The 18,966-nt window shown below is 42.4% G+C and overlaps 1 protein-coding gene across 1 annotated transcript in view; it reads right to left on the bottom strand.

The window, feature by feature from the left end:
- Window positions 1–665: 665 nt before the first annotated feature.
- Window positions 666–18,966, bottom strand: part of MAP6 (microtubule associated protein 6) — a 31,174-nt gene continuing 12,873 nt past the window's right edge. The window contains exons 2-3 of the mRNA XM_030260138.4: window positions 6,568–6,781; window positions 666–4,744 (exon numbers count right to left, since the gene is read on the bottom strand). Coding sequence (XP_030115998.1) covers window positions 4,544–4,744; window positions 6,568–6,781 — 415 coding nt within the window. The 3' untranslated portion in view covers window positions 666–4,543. The remainder of the gene's footprint in view (window positions 4,745–6,567; window positions 6,782–18,966) is intronic.

The following is an 18,966-nucleotide window of genomic DNA, read 5'->3' as shown; positions in this document are numbered from 1 at the left end:
TCACAAATGGAATAAATTCAGAAAGTGATTTGTAAATAAGGCAGGGATGTGAAATGACACCCTTAGCAACAGGAAGGTAGAAAAGGTTTGGTGGCCCATGGATGTCAACAGAGAGGAGGAGAAGGTGGAGGAGAGGTTTCAAAATCATGGAATCATGACCTTAAACACCATCTAGTTCCAAACCCCCTACCATGGGAAGAGATATCTTCCAGTAGACCAAGTTTTCCAGGTTTGGTTTAGGGAGAAAATAAAAGCTGTAGGCAGTTGAAAAAAAGTGTAATTAACATTGGTAAATACACATCATCTACCCTCCCTCCAGCTCTCGATGGGATTTTGTCTCTGCTCCCTCAGCAAGGACAAGAGTGGACATGAGCAAGGCACTGCACAGACCCTTTACTCAAAGATATTTTATATAGAAAATACAAGAAAACTTGTGCTATCTGCATGGCTTCACTGTCTATCTTTGCATTTGCAAACACTTATAGCTCATGCCAGACTGGTCTGAGATTAGCAGCCACCTAAAGGGAGTTTAGACTGTGCCAGGCCAGCTGTCCCCACAGCAGGCATGAAAGTGGCAACTCTGAGCAACACAAGCTTCATTTTGGATGGACAGACATTTCTTTCATTTAACTGTGCTTCTGATTGAGAAAACAAGATCAAGGAGGTGGTATTTGTCTTCAGCATTTATTTATCATTGGAAAAAGAACCCTTTGAGCAAGCAAAGATCACAAGCACATCACAATCAATCGGTGGTACATTAATGTAAGAGTGTGTGTGTGTGTGTGTGTGTGTGTGTGTGTGTGAGAGACTTTCATCAGAATATCAACAATGAAAAAGCACCACAAGGAGGTGTGCTTAACGTGTTTACAAGAGACAATTTGTGATATGCAACCAAACCCAGGCCACAAAATAATAATTAGACACTTCTTATCTGCCTCCAAGAGGCAAGAGTTTATGGAATGCATGGGCACCAGGTTTTGGCACCGGCTGTGCTGCAAATGAAGAAGCAGGTGATTAGTGTGCAAAGCAGTCAGAAAAGGAGCTCAGTCAGCAATTAGCACCATTTTGCAGAAAGGAGTAACAGTACAATACAGTGAAAAGGCAAAAGCAAGCAATAGCACAGGAACTTTCAAGGGTAAAAAGCAAAACATTTCTTTTTTTTTCTTTTTACAAGAAAAGTAAAGTATTTTACAAATCAGCAGTGGAACAGAATCAGCACTGTGATAGCTGGAAACACAGAACAGCAGAGCACTGTTTCCCAGGGGAATTGGCAAATTCAGAGCCCAAAGTGAATTGGAAATGGCAGAGATTTGGTCTCCTTTCTGATAAACCTGAGTGGCTGGATGGGCATAGAGTCTGTGGAAGGTGCAGAAATACAGGATTTCACCCTGAGGCTTGCCTCTGCTGCAGTTCCTGGTATTCACTGCAGTGCCAGACTACGTGCTTGGATGTGTGTGTGCTAGGATGCATGCTGCAGATGAGGCACACATGGAACACAAGCCAGGATTTCTATTCCTATTTTGTTGATGTGAGAGGAAGGTATCCAGGCCTTACCAGTCTCCCATGCTTTTTATGCAAAGAAAACTTTTCAAGGACCATTCATCCCACCCAAAGACAGGTGTCAAAAATAGGCAGCTCAATGGCCCTTGGAAAGTTCCTTCACTATGGAGGGAATCAAAACTACTGGCTAAAACTTTACACCTAGCTTTGTAGTAAGCCTATGGAATGGCTTGGGTTGGAAGGGACCTTCTAGTTCCAAGCCCCCTGACATCAAAAGACTTTATGTATTATGGAAACAGAAAGCTGTATTTTGACCACTTACTGTGTATGTTTCAAACACTGTGATAGATGCTCTTCATTAAGAAGAAACCATCCAAAGATGGATAATCAGCAGTTCATTCAGAGCCATGGAGATGCTTGCATTAGGCGGTCTGAGCATCTTAGTGATGCTCCTTGGGCAAAATTCTGCTCACCTGGAAGTCAAGGGCTAAATTCTCATTGAATTCCAGGTGAAACGGTGGCAAGTGTGGTGTATCTTTAAATGAGAAACTTAGGGCTGAAAAATAATAGGAAGCATTGTTTTGCATGGTCTGTCCTGATGTAAGATTGGTGTGTTGAGCTATTTGAACTGTCTAGTGCCTTCCTGATGTGATATATCATCTTCACAGCTTATGCTACCTCCTGTAAGAAAGGACATTGCTGAGGAGTGTGAAAATAACATGAAGCATCTTAAAAGCCAAGGAATCACACCAAATCTTGGGAGCTGCTCTTCTCTGGCCAGTTGTCCCTTATGTGACAGGTTGGAAGAGCTGTGAGCAGCATGCCTCCCCGTGATCTCAACACAAGCCTTTTGCCAAGCTGCTCTGGACACAGAGCTGAGCAGTGCTGCAGGGGCTTCTGAGCACTCAGAAAAGCAATGATCAGTATGGACAGGTCAGCACCTCCATGAGGCATGCACATTAAAAAAAAAACAAACCAAAAAACCCAAAGAAACACTACATTCACAAAGATTTCCACAGTTTTACTTCCTGGAGGATTTTCCCTGGTTTCCTCCTAAACAGCAGAGGTTTAAATATATATATATATTTCTATATATGAATATATATTTTCCACATACACAACCTGACTAGCTCATAGCACACAGTTCTAACACAGCTAAGCTTGGAATTACACCACTGAATTCAGAACACTACATTTACAGATACTCAAAGGTTTCGGCTGCTAGCGCGAGGCAAACAGGACACATCACATGATACACTGAACTTGGCATTTATTCATTACTAAGGCCAGCAAATGTCACTATCTGTATATCACAGAGCTTTCCTCCTCACTGGAAACTTTCACTCAACCTTGTAGCCCACCACTCATTTATGTTTCCAAAAGACCAATCCTAATGGGATGAAACCCCAAAAAAGGGATTCCTCACCCTCCCAACTCATCCCTTTTTCTGCTAGATAGCTTCACATCTCTAAAATACCCCTAGCAATAAGACCTTCCTTATTCCACTACCTCTACAGCAACACACCACCTCCCCACTCTACTTCCCATCTCTGTCTTCATGCTTCCCAATCATCCACTGGAAGTTTCAAGCTGGACTTCATATTAGGAGAGAAAATTTGGAGCTGCAAAAATAATGAACAAGAACCCTGCATCTTAACTCGCAGCTGCTCTGCTATGGGAGAGTCTAACAGCTCCGTTTGGTGGGATAAAAATTAATCCTTATGCATTTAGGACCCAATCCAGAAGTCAGGCACATAAATTTGGACTGGGACCACAACTCTCCCACTGATCCAGTGACCCAGATTCTGTGGCATGCACTGCCATTCTTTTGGGCCAGTTCATACTCACTGACAAATGGTCCTCCTGTGTTTAGGGCTTCCAAACTGGTCCTGGGGATTTCCTAGTGTAAGAGCACAGTAAATATGACTGAAACCCTGAGATCTTGTCTGGAGGGAGTCTAGGGATTCCAGAAACCTTTTTTATGGCCCTCTTGAGATGCTCATGAGCCAACATGAACATAAACAGCTGGAAGAATAGACACAATGGGGGCTGACAGCTCTAGCCAACCTTGGTGACACATTTCTTTCTACCCCTTGGAAGGTCACACCTGCAAACTAAACCACTTTTTGAAACCTAGCTCTGCCTATTGGCATCCCAGAAGTGAAGAAAGCAGACTAAGATTCAAAACAAAACAGGAATAATTAGTAAGATCCATAACTTAGGGGAAACAATAGGGAAGAACAACCTGCTGATCACCTAGTCTAACCTGCCATGTGATTGGAAAGTCTTCACTGCTCACTGCACCTTCCCTCACCATTTTTTTTTTTTTAAATCAAGGACTTCAAGTGATATTGATGAATGAAGTTGCCTTGATGCAGCTAGATGTTCTCCCAGCTACCCTTGGGGAGCATTTGGCCTTTTACTTCCATGGGATCTCCTTTCTCATTGCTTCTTGGAGCAGAATTCCCACCAGTGTCAAAAGGGAAAATAATTCTTGGCCACACCATTGATTTTGGTGTATTTACAGCATATTCATGGAGACATGAGTGAACCTGATCCTCTCTGCCTCCAAACCCCTTTACCTGTTGACACCAGTGGGAGATGACACAACAATGGCCAACCCAAAAAGGTCTCATGGGATGAGAGCACAGCCCCTCCATGGCTCAGTGGGCACTTCCATGCTGTCAAAGCACTGAAGAACCAAGCCCAAGGAAAGGGACAAGCTGTTGGATGCAATTGCTGTTGATCCATCACCTTCATCTCCTAGGACCCTGCTTATGCATTCTCACATCCTTCACTCTGTGCAGAGCCGTGTTGTGCAGGCAAAGCAGAACAACCTGACCTCAGAAACAAGGATTTTCTAATCCTCCTTGGAAATAAAACAGAAAAGCTTCTAATACAATCAGAACAAAAAGCAGATTAGAAGCCTCTAATTAATTTTGTGGCCTTTATTTAATCAAAGGGAAAAAAAAAAAAAGAAAAAAGGAAGGAAGAAAGAAAGAAAAGGGAAAAAAATGAGAGAGAAAGGAAAGTGCAGTGACATTTACTCTTTTGCCTCAGCCAGTTTATTGTTCATCTCTTTACTTTTCTCCTTATCCTCTGGCTTTGCAGTGTTGGAGGTCTCGGCGCTCTTTTTCTTGGCAGCCCGGCCAGATGCAATCTGCTTGTCTTTGGCCTTTTTCAGGGGTTTATGGCTTGTTGTGGTCTTTTTTGGTTTGGAAGGCTTTATGCTAGGCTTTTCCACCTGCATGGAGGGCGACAGGCAAAACAACACAGAGATGGAGAGAGAGAGAAAGAGGGAAGGAGACACACAAGGACAAGTGGAAAACAGAATTCAGATCTGAAACAGCACAAATGTTACTTATCTGCTCATCTCTGCCCTGCCACAAAGGCAGGGAACCAGCTGAGCTTATGCTGAGTTGCAAATGACCAACTCCTTTCAGGATGCCCTAAAGTCAGTGCCCCTGGAGCCAGCAGAGCCCATTGTACCCAGATCAGGATAGAGATAGGGTGAATAGGAGAAGGAATATTATCAGTTGTTTTATCAATTTCTGCATCTTTCTCTGACTTCAGAAGGGGTTTTGCAAACCCACAGAGGATTGTCTCTCCCTGGAAGCAGAGAAATGATGCTCAGGACAAAGAGGCTGCTATAAGTCTCCATCTTTCTTGCAGGAGAGGACTCCTTTGTTTATTTGTCCTTAACAGATCCCCAAAATGGAGGAAAATTAGCTTGGGATACCTGAGGTGCAGAACACGTGACAAAATTCCACAACATCTCGTTTCTACACCCCCAAAATAGGAAGTACAGTTACAAAAATTAAGGGAGAACAGAAGTCTTCATCTCATACATGCTTGCTCTGCAATCCCTCTCAGTCCTCACAGATCTAAGCACTCATCAACTTAGGGAACAACTTAAGGTCTTCTGTTTAAAACTTCACAGACTGACTCCTTAATATGCAGATCCTCTACTGGTCCTAGAAAACAAGGCTGGAAAACATTTCAGCTCAGGCCCTTCTCAACACATGTTCTCAATCTGATCAAAGCCAGAAGTTCATGCTGTCAAAATCTGTGTAATGCTCTGAATTAATGGCAGATGTCTGGCTCCCAGTGTAAAATGTAGTGTGGGGTCCTAAAGTTTTGGAGGGAGGAAGAAAAAGCTGCCTGGTTAATCATATAGGAAATGACAACAAGAAAAACCTCTTCATCTCGGCCCTACCCTCACTTGACTTAGGGCACTGCTGTCTCCAAAGTGCCTCAAGCTGTCCTAGAGCCCATAGAATTACAGAACAGTTTGGGCTGGAAGAGTCCTTAAAGAACATCTCATTCTCTACCCCCTGCATAGGCTGGGACATCTTCTACTATACCTGGTTGCTCCAAGCTCCTTCAAACCTGGCACTGGACACTTTCAGGCATGGGGCAGCCACAGGGCCTTACTGCCCTCACAGCCAAGAATTTCTTTCCAAAATCCACCTAACTCTGCCCTCTGGCAGTGTGAAGCCATTCTCCATTGTCCTGTCCCTCCAGACCCTTCTCCAAAGTCCCTCTCCAGCTCTCCTGGAGCCCTGTTAGGCACTAACAGGGGCTGTGAAGTCTCACCAGAGCCTTCTCTTCTGCAGGCTAAACATCCTCCCAGCCTGTCTCTGTAACAGAGCTGCTCCATCTCTTGGAGCATCTCTATGGCCTCTTCTGGACTCAGTCCAACAGATCCATGTCCTTCCCATCCTGAGGACCCCAGAGCTGGAGGCAGCACTGCAGGTGGGGGTCTCACAGAGCAGAGGGGCAGAATGGAACAGTGGGGCAGAATCCCCTCCCTGACCTCCCTGTCCATGCTGTGCGATCAACCCAGGACCCTGTTTGCTTTCTGGGCTGGCAGCACACATGGCTGGGACATGCTTAGTTTTTTATTCACCACCATTTCCAAGGTGGATCCCAAGATGCTCCTGCTGGCTGGAATGAGGATATCACATAAGGGGAGTGACAGCAAGCAGTATTCAGCCCAGCCTTACTCTGCTGGACACATCTCACCCGGAGCAGAGATGGCCCTGGGTCCCTTCTGCTGTTTCTCACCTTTGGAGGTTCTTTGTAGGGTTCACAGTAGAGAGTGCGTATCCTCCTGCGTTCCAGGTATTTGTTATCAGCTGGAGAAGGCTTACTGGTTTCCCCTTTGAACTGAGCACTGTAACTGGTTTCATGGGTCATCTTCTCCTCCGGCGGCTTGTACTGGGGCTTTGCTTTTATCGCTTTCACAGGCTTGACATCTATCCAGGGTCTGAACTCATTTCTACAGATCAAAAAGGAAAAGGGTTCAGGAGTTAAACCAACAGGAGAGCAATGATAACATGGGAATGGAGTCCTGCATTGATCAACCAAGTCTATATGGAAAGGATTTTGCCTCCATCCAATCAGATTTACATAGAAACAGTCTCCAAGCAACTAATTTTTTAACTCATTCAAAACCTATTGACACATTATGAGGAATTAAAATGAAATGTAGTCTATTAAAATCAGTCAGTCCTGGACACCCCTTAGCCATGCCTGTAAGTAGAAATTAGTATGATTTCACACTAACAGATAAATATTTGGGACTAACAGATGAGACATTAATTTTGAATAATTAAGAATTTTAGGAAAGTTAAGATGATAGTTAAATTAGATGTTGCTGAGTTAGCAGAAGTAGATAAATAGGCTTTGTTCATAGTTAACAGTAGCTGGATCTTAGATAAAATATCCAGGATCTAGTAACTCATTGCTTGTCAAATTTATGTTTGGGTAGCTGTGCTTATCATGAGAAACAGAATGTGACAAACAGATTTCAGGGACACAAAAACAGTTGCAGACTTCCCATACTTGAGGAATCCATTGAGCACAGGAAAACTACAGGATTCATTTGTCACATATGCATGGAAAAGGTAGAAAGGTCAGAAGGAGGAAGACTTATTTTACTTCCTCATTTTGGAGACCCCTCCCCAAAATGGATCCCCGACTCATTTCAGGGAACAAAACTACGCTAATTAGCATATGAAGTGGAGCAGAGGAAGAGACAGGGATGTGAATATGCATTCATATTCTGTGTATTCAAGACTTCTGTAAATAAAAAGGCTTTGTAATACCTGTGATTTTTGCAGTGTGCATTAGGGAATTATCCCATGTACTGCCTGGCTGTTGCAATAAACATACACTTTCTAACTTTAAACTGTTAGAGAGTTTCTTGTCTGTCTCAGTTGGATAGTGATATTAGATCAATCTTCATATTTTAGTAAGTCACAGGTAATTAATTAACACAATACCAAGTAAGATGCAAACTGAAGCAGAGCAGGGAATGCAGTTTATCACTATATTTTGAGCTGTGGCTTACCTTTATTAACGGATAGTGGATTCCTGAATTACAGGGAAAAAATAACACTATCTTTCATTTATTTTGGACAAATCTGAAACTTCTGGTAGAAAAAACCCCAAACACAATTAAAAGTGTGGATCAGTGTCTTCTGGACACATTCTGCTTCCCATCCACAGCCTCCTTCTCTTCTGTTTTGTAGTTCCTCCCAATACAACACTAACAACCTACCAGGTTTGAAGCAAAACATTTCAATTTCTCTCTAAAACTCACCATTCACTTGAGAATGGAGAAGGAGAAGCCCTAAAGGGGTTGCTAACTTGGGGGGTTGTGCTCAGACCTAGTCCAAGACAGTGTTTAGATCCTTAAAACTCCAATGCAAGCCAGGATCTATCATGCCAGTGCGGATACAAGCCCTCTGCAAAGGGGTAAACTTTCCTTGAAAACCACAGAACTGCAGAATGGTTTGAGTTGGCCAGGACCTTAAAGCTCATCTCATTCCAACCCCTTTCCATGGGCAGAAACCCCTTCCACTAGACCAGGTTTCTCCAAGCTCTTGTCTTAATTTCAGGACTTCTAAGGCATTAACCCTTTTAAGTTACAGACCCCGCCCCTCCTGCCTGTTCCACTTAACCACTTCTGGTTTGTATTACTCATTTTCAGCCTGTATTACTAGGTGTCCTGGTTTAAAAGATAAGTGTCTACCAAGGAAGGCAGAAACCTTCCTGGAATGGAAAATACGATCCCCTCCTTTATTATCATAACTTCAAAAATATAGGGCTCTCAGGCAAAAATAAGGGAAAAGGAGTAACAGTTCTTTACTAAAATAGATATATATTTTTTATATATACACACATATAGGAGAATGGCAAGGAAGGCTCAGCGGTAGCAGAGAGTCCCCCTGGGCAGAAGTCCAGCACCAAAACCCACAACCCACAAAGACCGAACCACCTCCAGCTAAGAAACCACCACACTGCTTCTCCCCCTCCCCCAAAGCCATTCCAATGATATGCCAAAGCCCTGGCTACATCTTTTGTCTTTTAAATCGAGGTCCATTCACCTTCTCTATGGCAACAAGTGGAGGAAAATTCCTTGAAGGAAAAAAGAAGAAAACCAAACCCCCAACACTTGGGAAGTTAACTCTCTGTAAGGAGGCTGCCAGTCAATCCCTTCCCGTAATACTTCTAAACATCTTAATCAGCTTCAACCAAATTTGTCAAATGGGAATGACGATATTTGGGTTTATGTATATGAAAATAAGCAGCTGTATTGAGTTCAGAAGATCAGTGTTATGTGTAGTGAACATCATTCGCGCCATTCCTTGTATGAAATATGTAATATTGGATACTTGTTAGATTATGCTCGTTTGGATTAGAAGCCACCCCCCACCCTCTCAGGTGAGACCTAGTGAACACTGGAACCCTATTTACAAGTAAAAGGATGTGGCTCGGCCTCCTGGCCATGTCTGGAGGGGTACAGGACCACCGGGAGATGGATATCATGGAAATCCTGGGCAGATACATGCAGCCTTCCTGTAAATTCCATCAAGGGATTCAACAAACTCCGGACACTGAATTGTTCTTCCTCATCACCAAAAAAAAAAATCTCATTAACCTATGGACTCTGAATGGAAGAAAAGACTGACTGCCGAAATCTTGGCCTCAGGCGGAATTTTCCCTATAAAAACCGCTTGTGCCAGGATGGAGGTGTGTGGGCACAGAGGAAAACCTCTGCTGAGGTTCTTCTTTGTTGCACACCCAGGGCTGACCCTGGGGTCGGCACTGTTCTTTCCTTGTGGCTGGCTAGATAGAATCAGATTGCAAAATAAATAATTTTATGTTTTTTTAATTTTAATTTGGCTGGACAAATTTTCATGTATAACATCAGGAAAGCCTAAGTATGGTCATGTGCATGTCATCTGAGGATGCTCAGGCAGGGATGATAGGGCAGCAAAAGGTCATCTGTTGTCCTGCTGAGGACAGAAAACCCAACCTGGCCACCTTGCCTTGTCATCTCTTGCTGCAAGGAAGGCAAGTCCTTCCACAAGTTCTAGCACCTTGACCCAGAGAATACAGAGCTTTAGTTGTCAGGGAGGCAGAGCAGGGGCTGAGGGGAAGACTGACACCACCTTTCCCTTTGTCCTTTGAACCACACACTCGACAGCAGAGAACCATCTTGGTGAATGTGTATATATGTGTGTGTGTGTGTGTGTGTGTGTCCAGCATTTTGGGATGTCTTTTCTTTCTGGGGGCAGTCCATGAGATTTAGAAATGTTGAATCTATTTGGGATTTTTTTGCCTGTTGCTGCTTGTTAGTAAACTGTTATTTTTTCAGTTATCTACTCATCTATGTTCTTATTGGTGGGAAGAGATTGTTAGAACCTATAATGGGAGACAACTAATTCCAGAGCATTGTCCTTTAAATTGCCTCAAATCAAGCCAGAATGACAAACTCAGAGTTCATCCTAAACTCCTCAGAAGAGGTTTCTTCCTAGGATCCACTTCTGTTCCAAAGTAGACTATATATTTTCAATATGTGGAAATAAATAAAATGGTGGACTAATTCTCTCTGCCCATATCTATCTGTCTCTCAGATTTCTTTCCTAGTGTTATAGATGAGTAATGTGATGGTTGGCTCTCACAATTAAGAGATGAATATTATACCAATCAGATTGCAAGAAAGTAGTCTCCACCAATCCACCAATGGACAGCTAAGAAGAGTTAACTGGCAGACTTTGGGAGGGTCTAGGGTTACCTGATGCAACACCAAAGGTATAAAAGTTAAAGCATCCATTTTGTGGACGAGCACATAGCAGTTTAGTTCCATGCTGCCAGCACTGTAATTTTTCCTTATTCGGTGTTTTGTTGTATTTTGTTAAGGTTTAATAAACCTTTGAAATTTTAAAAGTGAGTGTCATTTTTCACACTAGCAACTTCAAAACCCATTGTCTATTTTCTACTGTATTTGTGGCAGAAGTAGAAATCTCAAAGATGAAAATCACAATAGCTTTCCTCAAGATCAGTGAATAGGCATATGGGGAACATCCAAATGGTGTTCTGCAGCTGAGGGAAAAAGGTGAAGTTCATGTTTCTCACTCATTCTCAGGACAGCTGAACAATCAGCCCCCTTGGATCACCAGGTCAACCAGCAAGACCAAGCACAGGTTGTGTCTACAGAATCAAAGGCTGTTGCACTGTGGATGTAAGGAGTGGATTTTAAAGGTGGAACACAAGCCAGGATTTATTCATTCTGCTGCTCGTAGAATGCTGGTTTATCTAGAACTGAACTCTGAAGCAGCGTGACTGTATTTGTTACCATAGTGCCTAGCAACTTCATTAACAGATATAATATGCAACCATAAACATGCAGGAAGTGACAGGCTTTTCCCCCAAACTCCTGTGATCTCTGCAGAAAAGGCACAGAAAAGCCTTCTACTCCCTGTGGGTTGTCAGGGAATGCATTTCTGAAACAGAGCTGGGCTCTTAATGCAACAATCACTTTCATCTGACTGTGAAAAATGAGACTGCTTGTCTCCATCCTTGCTTTGCTGGTCTGAACGCAGATGTAACAATTCTGTGAGTACTCAGCTCCACTGTTCTTGGTGATTGGACTTCACCCTTGACTACTTTATGTCTCTCAAGATGAGCTTTTGCAGGCAAATAACAGAACAGCCATTCTCAGGTGTGTGAGCACTGATGCACTGTGTCTACCAGCTCAGGAATAGCTCAGCCACAACGTCTGGAAATGGAGGATAGAAGGCTACTAATCTAGAAATACCACACTTTGTTGACGAAGAAATTCTAAATACCAGTGTGTCACTTATATTCAGTGCACATCTAGAAATAACGGGTTGCTCATAGGAGCTGTGACTGCACCATCCCTGGAAGAATTCGAGACCAGGTTGGATGGGGCTTGGAGCAACCTGGTCCAGTGGAAGCTGTCCCTGCCCACGGCAGGGGGGTTGGAATAAGATGACCTTTAAAGGTCCTTTACAACCCCAACCATTCTGTGATTCTGTGTTTATATTCTAAATCGAAATCCACATCTAAATCCTTTTCTGGCAAATGTTTTAACCTCACCAGCTATTACACTACAATTGGTCCCTTCAAGTATGTGAGGGGGCATGGGCCACATTAATATGGAATCCTACCACATCTGGCATGGACCAGCCATTCCCTGTTGTTACCACATATACAGAATCAAACTGATTTGATTTGAAAGGGACTTTTAAGCTCATGTCATTTGTCCTAGGGTGACATTATGATGCTTGTATCCCCAGTTGTTTGTTCTGTTTATGCTGGATATCATGTTCTGTGCCTTCAAGACTGGCTCTGAAAAGCAAAGTTCTGTTTAGTGAGCAGACACTAGAATAGACACACTCTGCTGATTGCATCAGTGCTCAGAAACTCAGCATGGTTAACTCCCAGCATAAGAACTAATTCCTAAGTCTCTCCATCTCTACCACAGATGAGTGAGGGAAAACAACCTCTTGGGAAGTGCCCTTGGAATATGTTAGCTTCTGCATCCAACCCAACAATTGCTTGGAAAAACATCAGTTACAAGGGGCCAGAATTGCAGCCAAGAGTGTGCTAGCAACTTTGCAACCTGGATCACCATGTCTGAGTGTCAAGCACAGGGAATTTCCTAATGCAAAGTATGAAAGAGGAGGCAGGTGCTCAGTTTGGGGTCTGCATGTCTATTGCTTGTAGGGATGAAGGAGATGTCTCAGGAAGGTAACATAAATCCCTCTTCCAAGTCTGATGACTCTCAATCAGAGGTCTGTCTGTTCAATGTCACCGTGACTTTGTGTTGTCCTGACAGTCATATCACAGCTACACTCTCTTAAGGCACTTGTGCTGTACTTCCTGTGCAATGCCCTGTTGCTGGAAGTCTTCAAGGTCAGGCTGGACATGGCTTGGAGCAACTTGGTCTAGTGGAAGGTGTCCCTGCCCATGGCAGAGAGTTGGAACTAGATGGTCTTTAAGGTTCTTTCAAACCCAAACCATTCTGTGGTTCTATCATCTGGAACTGGCCTGATTCTCCAGGATCTTTATGTCACTCAGAGATGTTGTGTTATACATTTAAATACTTACATTCAGTGAAGAAGTGAGAGGAAAATTAGTAGCTTTAAGAGTTAATTTTTAAAAATAATTATTCTGGGTATAGTAAAAAATATCTGTATTCTAAGGTACCATATTGGTTGCTCCTCTAGCACTAAAACTTATGCTGGTTTGGAGAAAGATCCTGTCATTCTGAGACTTCCCTCATTATTATTCAACATTCCAAGGCAAATTTGTGAGGAAGGTACCCAAAAAGTTACCAATTCCTTCTGCAATCTGAAATAAGCCCTGAAAATGTTACTTTCCCCTTATTTTCAGAACAGCAGGTCATAGTGGTGTCTGGACCTTTGAAGAATTCTGCACACCAAATTAGCTCTCAAAGTATTCAAGGAACGTGCTAGAACCCATCCTAGAAGAGGTCAGTCTCACAGCTCACTTAAACCTTTGCTCAAGTAGCAAGTAAGAGCCGTGGACCAGCTCCAGTCTGGATGTAACCAACAGGTACAGCTTAGTCCAGCTCTGAAATTCTTTATCAAAGGGATTTTCAATGCTCTTCATTTTGCTGAGGAAGATTTTAAGAACTGCTCTTTTCACATTAAATGGAGGGTTGAACTGAAAGAGCAGCCAATTACATGTCTCCGAATTTTCTGCCTTGTTCTGGTCCCAGCCTTACAAAGAATAATTAGAATTGACAGGGAACCCAGTGCTGACCTGAAATAAAACTCAGTGAAAAAGAGGATATCAAGTATCAGGTGACCTTTTGCGAGCCATGTTCAACAGAAAAATTTCACAGTGAGGTTAAAGAGAGTTTATGTATCTACAGACCTGATGAGAACATAAGGCTGTGCAGGACAGGGCAGATGCCTTACAAATGCATAGGCAGCAGGTCTTATCAGATGACAGCAGCCTGGGGAGGTGGTGGCCTGATCCATATGCATTAAAGCCTAGCCTTACAGTGAACACCACACTGCTCTTGTGTGAGGCTTTGTCCACCCTGGTTGTTTTAACTGCATTTTCCCTTTGACTGAGGATTGCTGAAGCTGGTGGCAAAATGAAGGTGAGCTGAACACCGTCCTTCAGCCCAGCCAGGGCATACTGGGGTTAAAATGAGCTCCCAGTTGTCTCTGGAGATGCTTGTCAAGTCCTGTGTAGGCATAGATTGCCTTTATCTACTGAGGTCAAACGAAAGACTAAAGAGGGAAGGAAGAACAGAACAGGGCAAGGTTTAACTACTTCAAGCTTCTACCTGCTTTGAAGGACTTTAAAAAGAGGCTATATTTGCTCAGCAACAGCAGAGGGTGTTCAGTATATTCTGCTGACAGCAGCTCTGCTAGCACTGAGCCAAGACAATTCCCTCTTCTTGATGCATACATACAAAATAATGAATAATGCAGAAAAAGCAGAGGGGGACTTCATGCTGGAGTCCTGCACAGGAGGGATATTTTCAGCTTAATCTGAAAAAGTACATCTTGGTGAAAAAAGAAAAATATTCAGATTTTTCAATGAAAAAAAAAGAGAAAACTTTACAAAATATTAGGCCTGAAACATTTAATTAATTCTAAAATGAAACTTTAATTATCTTTTTCAGTTTCTTTAATTTTTTCCCATCCCATTTTTCCCCTTATTCTATGCAGGACAATGCCAAAAACTATGAATCCTCTTACAAAGCAAAGTGCTTCACAAGGAGTATTTCAGAACATCAGATTTCTCTTTAATGCTTCTCTAAACAAAACAGCAACAACAACAACAACAACAAAAAAAGACACATTTGAGCCAAACTAAGCAGAATATACGTATATGTCTGGGATTTTCAAATTATTTTGCCTTTCTGGAATACAGTGTCACTTATTCTTAAGTATTCTCCTGCTCTTAAAACTGGAAAAGAGGTATTTCGTGAAATGAAGTAGTGGGAAACCCAAAATCTATAATAATGGCTGGTTGAACTCAATGGCAAAGGAGGACACTGAACTTCAGTATATAATGAGATTTAATTAAGTAATGGCTGTTTAGATGGATATCAAGTGTATTCAGAGTTGTCTTCAGCATATAACTGCTCCTGAAAAACCATGAGCCAAAGGAGCTATTTCATGATACAGGAATCTCCTCCAACTCCCCCTCTGGTTGTCTGGTTCTGGATGTGATTGGCCGAAGATACCAGCCTAAATGGGTTCCAGGCAAATTCTGCTCAGAAAGGATTGCTCGGATGAGGAGCAGGCTTTTGATGCTCAGCATAAACAGCTGCATTCTCCTGCTAACACATCTGATTTTAAAGACAAGTCTGATCAATGGTTGCTGCTTTGCCAGAGCCAAAATCTGCCTTCTAACCCATTTCCAGCCCCAAAGGAATTCTGCCCCACGCTGAGGTCCCTCATGCAATAATAAACAGTGCAATGTTTGCCAACAATTGCCTCATAGAGAAATAAACCTAAAATTCTGGGCCAGTGATTTCTTGCTTTGCCTGACATTTTACTGCAACACAACCTGTCCCCTGCACCCCAAAACACTGGAGCTATTGGAATGAGTTTAGAGGAGGCAACAGAGATGCTGCAAGGCTAGAATTCCTCTGCTCTGGAGACAGGCTGGAGAGCTGAGGGTTTTCACCTGGAGAAGGCTCTGAGAGACCTTAGAGACCCTGCCAGTACCTAAAGAGGCTCCAAGTGAGCTGGAGAAAGACTAAACACAAGGGACTGGAGTGACAGGACAAGGGGAATGGCTTCTCATGGATATAGGGCAGGGTTACGTGGGATATTGGGCAGAAATTCTTGGCTGTGAGGGTAGTGAGGCCCTGGCACAGGTTGCCCAGAGAAGCTGTGACTGCCCCATCCCTGGAAGTGTTCAAGGTCAGGCTGGATGAGGTTCAGAGCAACCTGGTCTAGCTAAAGGAGTCCCTGCCCATGGCAAGGGGCTGTAACAAGATAATCTTTAATGTCCCTTCTAACCCAAACCAGTCTGTGATTCTGTGATTCAGACATTTAATTCTATTTTCCATCCCAGCTCCCTTTAGTTAAAAAGTCAATTCCAACCAACTCCTGTTTTCAATGGTCTTGTCAACATACAAATTTGCCACTGCAAGTGCAAGAACACCCTTGTCACTGCCTGCTGCAACCAGTGGCCCATCTCCAACTCCTACATGGAGGCTTAATGACAGATTTATCCTCTAATCCCTGTGTTATTATCTTGAACACAATAATTTACTGTAAAGCTTTAGAGAGATTGTGAAGGGTACAAAGAGGCTCTTGGTGGCCAAGATTATTTTTTTCCCAAACATTAAGAATAAACCTCTAAGACATGTACATACATACACACACACACACACACATGTACAGAGAGAGCTAGTCTGTTTGGATAAGACAATTGTGTACAGAGACTAAAACAATGTGAAATATATTAATGAATTAATCTGAAACTTGGACAATGGACAATGGAGTTGTAATACAGGTTATGGAATAATTCATGCTTATGTAAAATATAAATATGTAATAAATGGTGATTGTATTTTATCCCATTTTAGTGTATAAAGTCGAATACAGACATATAATCCAAACTTCTTGTATTTATATATGCTTTTTGTGCACAATATCTTATTCTTGGAAATGGAAGGAGAAGTCAAATCCATGATGCTTTATCCATCCTCAAGATATATCTTCTAGTGGTACTCCCACTGTGCAGAGGTTTGAAATCATAGAATAATGGAGTAGTTTGTGTTGGAAGGGAAAGATCATATAGTCCACCTTCCCTGAAATGAGCAGGGTGTATTACCAACTAGATCAGCTTGCCCAGATCAGGTAATTGTTTATCTTTATTATCCACAAAAAAAAAAAAAAAAAAAAAAAAAAAAAAAAAAAAAAAATTAAAACCATAACACTAATAAAATACACACATTTTTATATATCCTATATAAATATTTACATATACTATATAAAATGCATAGTAATAAAAATATTGTTGCAGGTATTTTTTGCAAGAACTACACTCCAGAAAACCCTTCAACCTGTCCACTGGGGTACCAGGTCCAGCATGATGACTATTCCACAGCAAAAATTTCTGCAGCTTGATGAGCTACATTTTCCCATTTCCAGCCATGTCCCAGGTGTGTAACACACTTCAGGGACAGTAAGACATGCTACACAGAACACAGCTAGCACGACAACAACACAGCCTTGAATAATGCAATATAGATGTGAATCAACGCAAATTAACCTACATTTGGTCTGATCATCCGCCTCTGCCATGCTTACATGTGTGGTTGTCCTATTTCTTTACAAAATTTTATATATATAATGAATCTAAAGTTTTTAACATTCAAAAGTGACAAGTCAGTCACTGGCTTTGACTGAATTCTGCTCGTCAGTTGATTCCTTCCTGTGCAATGCCACCACTGAATGTTTCTGTACTTGAAATTAAGAGGCTGCATTTTTTTTTAACTGGAAGCACCATAACAGATCTGGGTGTGAACTAAGTAGATGAAAGAAGAGAGCTGAGACTTGAGCAAAGATCTTAAGATAAAGGATTACTGAGCTAAGAGAAAGGCTGAGTTGGATTTCCCCTCCCATCTTTACCCTTACATACTGTGTTATTGCAAAGGCTGCAAAATCCAGTTATAAAATTGGTTTGTGCTGTAGACATTAAGGTGCAGAGTTTGCATAACATATGTGGAATTACTGGAGAGGAAATGTGGATTATTCCATTGAAATTGCCCTGGGTGCTGTGAGGAAGGTTGTTCTAAAAAGCACCATGAAAATCTAGTAGAAGGCAGAACGGGTTTAAACCAAAAGTAGAGTGATTTAGATTCGATATTAGGAAGAAATTCCTCCCTGTGAGGGTGGTAATACCCTGGCAAGGCTGCCCAGAGCAGCTGTTGCTGCCCCTTGGACTAACCTGGTCTAGTGGAAGGAATCCCTGTCCATAGCAGGGAGTAGAACTGGGTGGTATTTTAAGTTCCCTTGCAACCCAAATCCTTCTGTGACTCTGTGACTAAAGTGGGATGAGCAAACAGTTTTGGGGGACAGTGTGAGAGAACTAGGAGTTGGGAAAGTTTCTTAGGGAAGACACAAAGCTTAGGATGCCCATGCATTTTTTTAGGAAACCATACAACACACAAGCACAAGTCACTGGGACTGTGTTGGTATAATGGAGAGCAGAATAAGAGCCATTAAAGTTTATCACTTTTAACAGTGTAATACTCAGTTCATTCCACTTCAGTTAGCATATCTTTCTTTCGAAGCTATCCTTACCAGAGGGAAACACAAAAGTTAGATGAATTGCAGGAAATTAAAAAATGCTCTGCATTTTTCTACCCCAAGCTTGGGAAACTGCCAGGATCACTTAAACATCAATAATGTAATGGGGAGGACTCACTGACTCCAGCTCTTTAACAACTTGATTAGTCCTGTGGTACCAAATCGGTAAATACTGAGACCACCAAAGCTGCCTTGGGTGAATATGGGGAAGGGACAGCAGAAGGCACTGGAATAGATGGCTCTATTGTGAAATTTCCTCACAACTGCTTAAAAATAAGGACTGATATCAGTGAACAAAGCAACTAGTGGTCTCTGCAGGTACCACGCTGTCCACACCAAAGCAGTAACTGTGAAATAAAAATGGGGTAAGGATGACAGTAAGAAAGGTTTATATAGAAAATGGTGAGAAAGCATGTTGTGGAAAAAAAGTTGTTTGATAATTAATTGGTTATTTTCAAGGGCTCCTCCAGTGTTTGCATGGAGTGTAAAGCTCTGAAAGCAAAGCTCCTATCAAATGGGTTGTGTCTATATCAAAGGTGGTCATGGCTAGAGGGCCCCACAGTGCTCCATCAAAAGCATCATGCTGAGCACACCAAAAATATCAGGGAGGCACACCATTCACATACACATGAGGAAAAAAAAATATCCTAGGCTATGTGCACAGCTGCCTGTGCCAGTGAAGCTGCTCTAGAAATATTGTGTGCAGCAATCAAAGCCTGGAGAGCTGCACAGGCTGGGAGAAACACCACAGAAACACTCAGGAGACTCAGAGGCTATTCCCATTTTGGGACCATCTTGCATTGTCAGGATTTGCGAAGCTGATGGGATGCTA

The sequence above is a fragment of the Taeniopygia guttata genome, chromosome 1, assembly GCF_048771995.1.
Source record: "Taeniopygia guttata chromosome 1, bTaeGut7.mat, whole genome shotgun sequence".
In the NCBI taxonomy this organism is placed as follows: domain Eukaryota; kingdom Metazoa; phylum Chordata; class Aves; order Passeriformes; family Estrildidae; genus Taeniopygia; species Taeniopygia guttata.
This window is presented reverse-complemented; position numbering and strand designations above follow the sequence as displayed.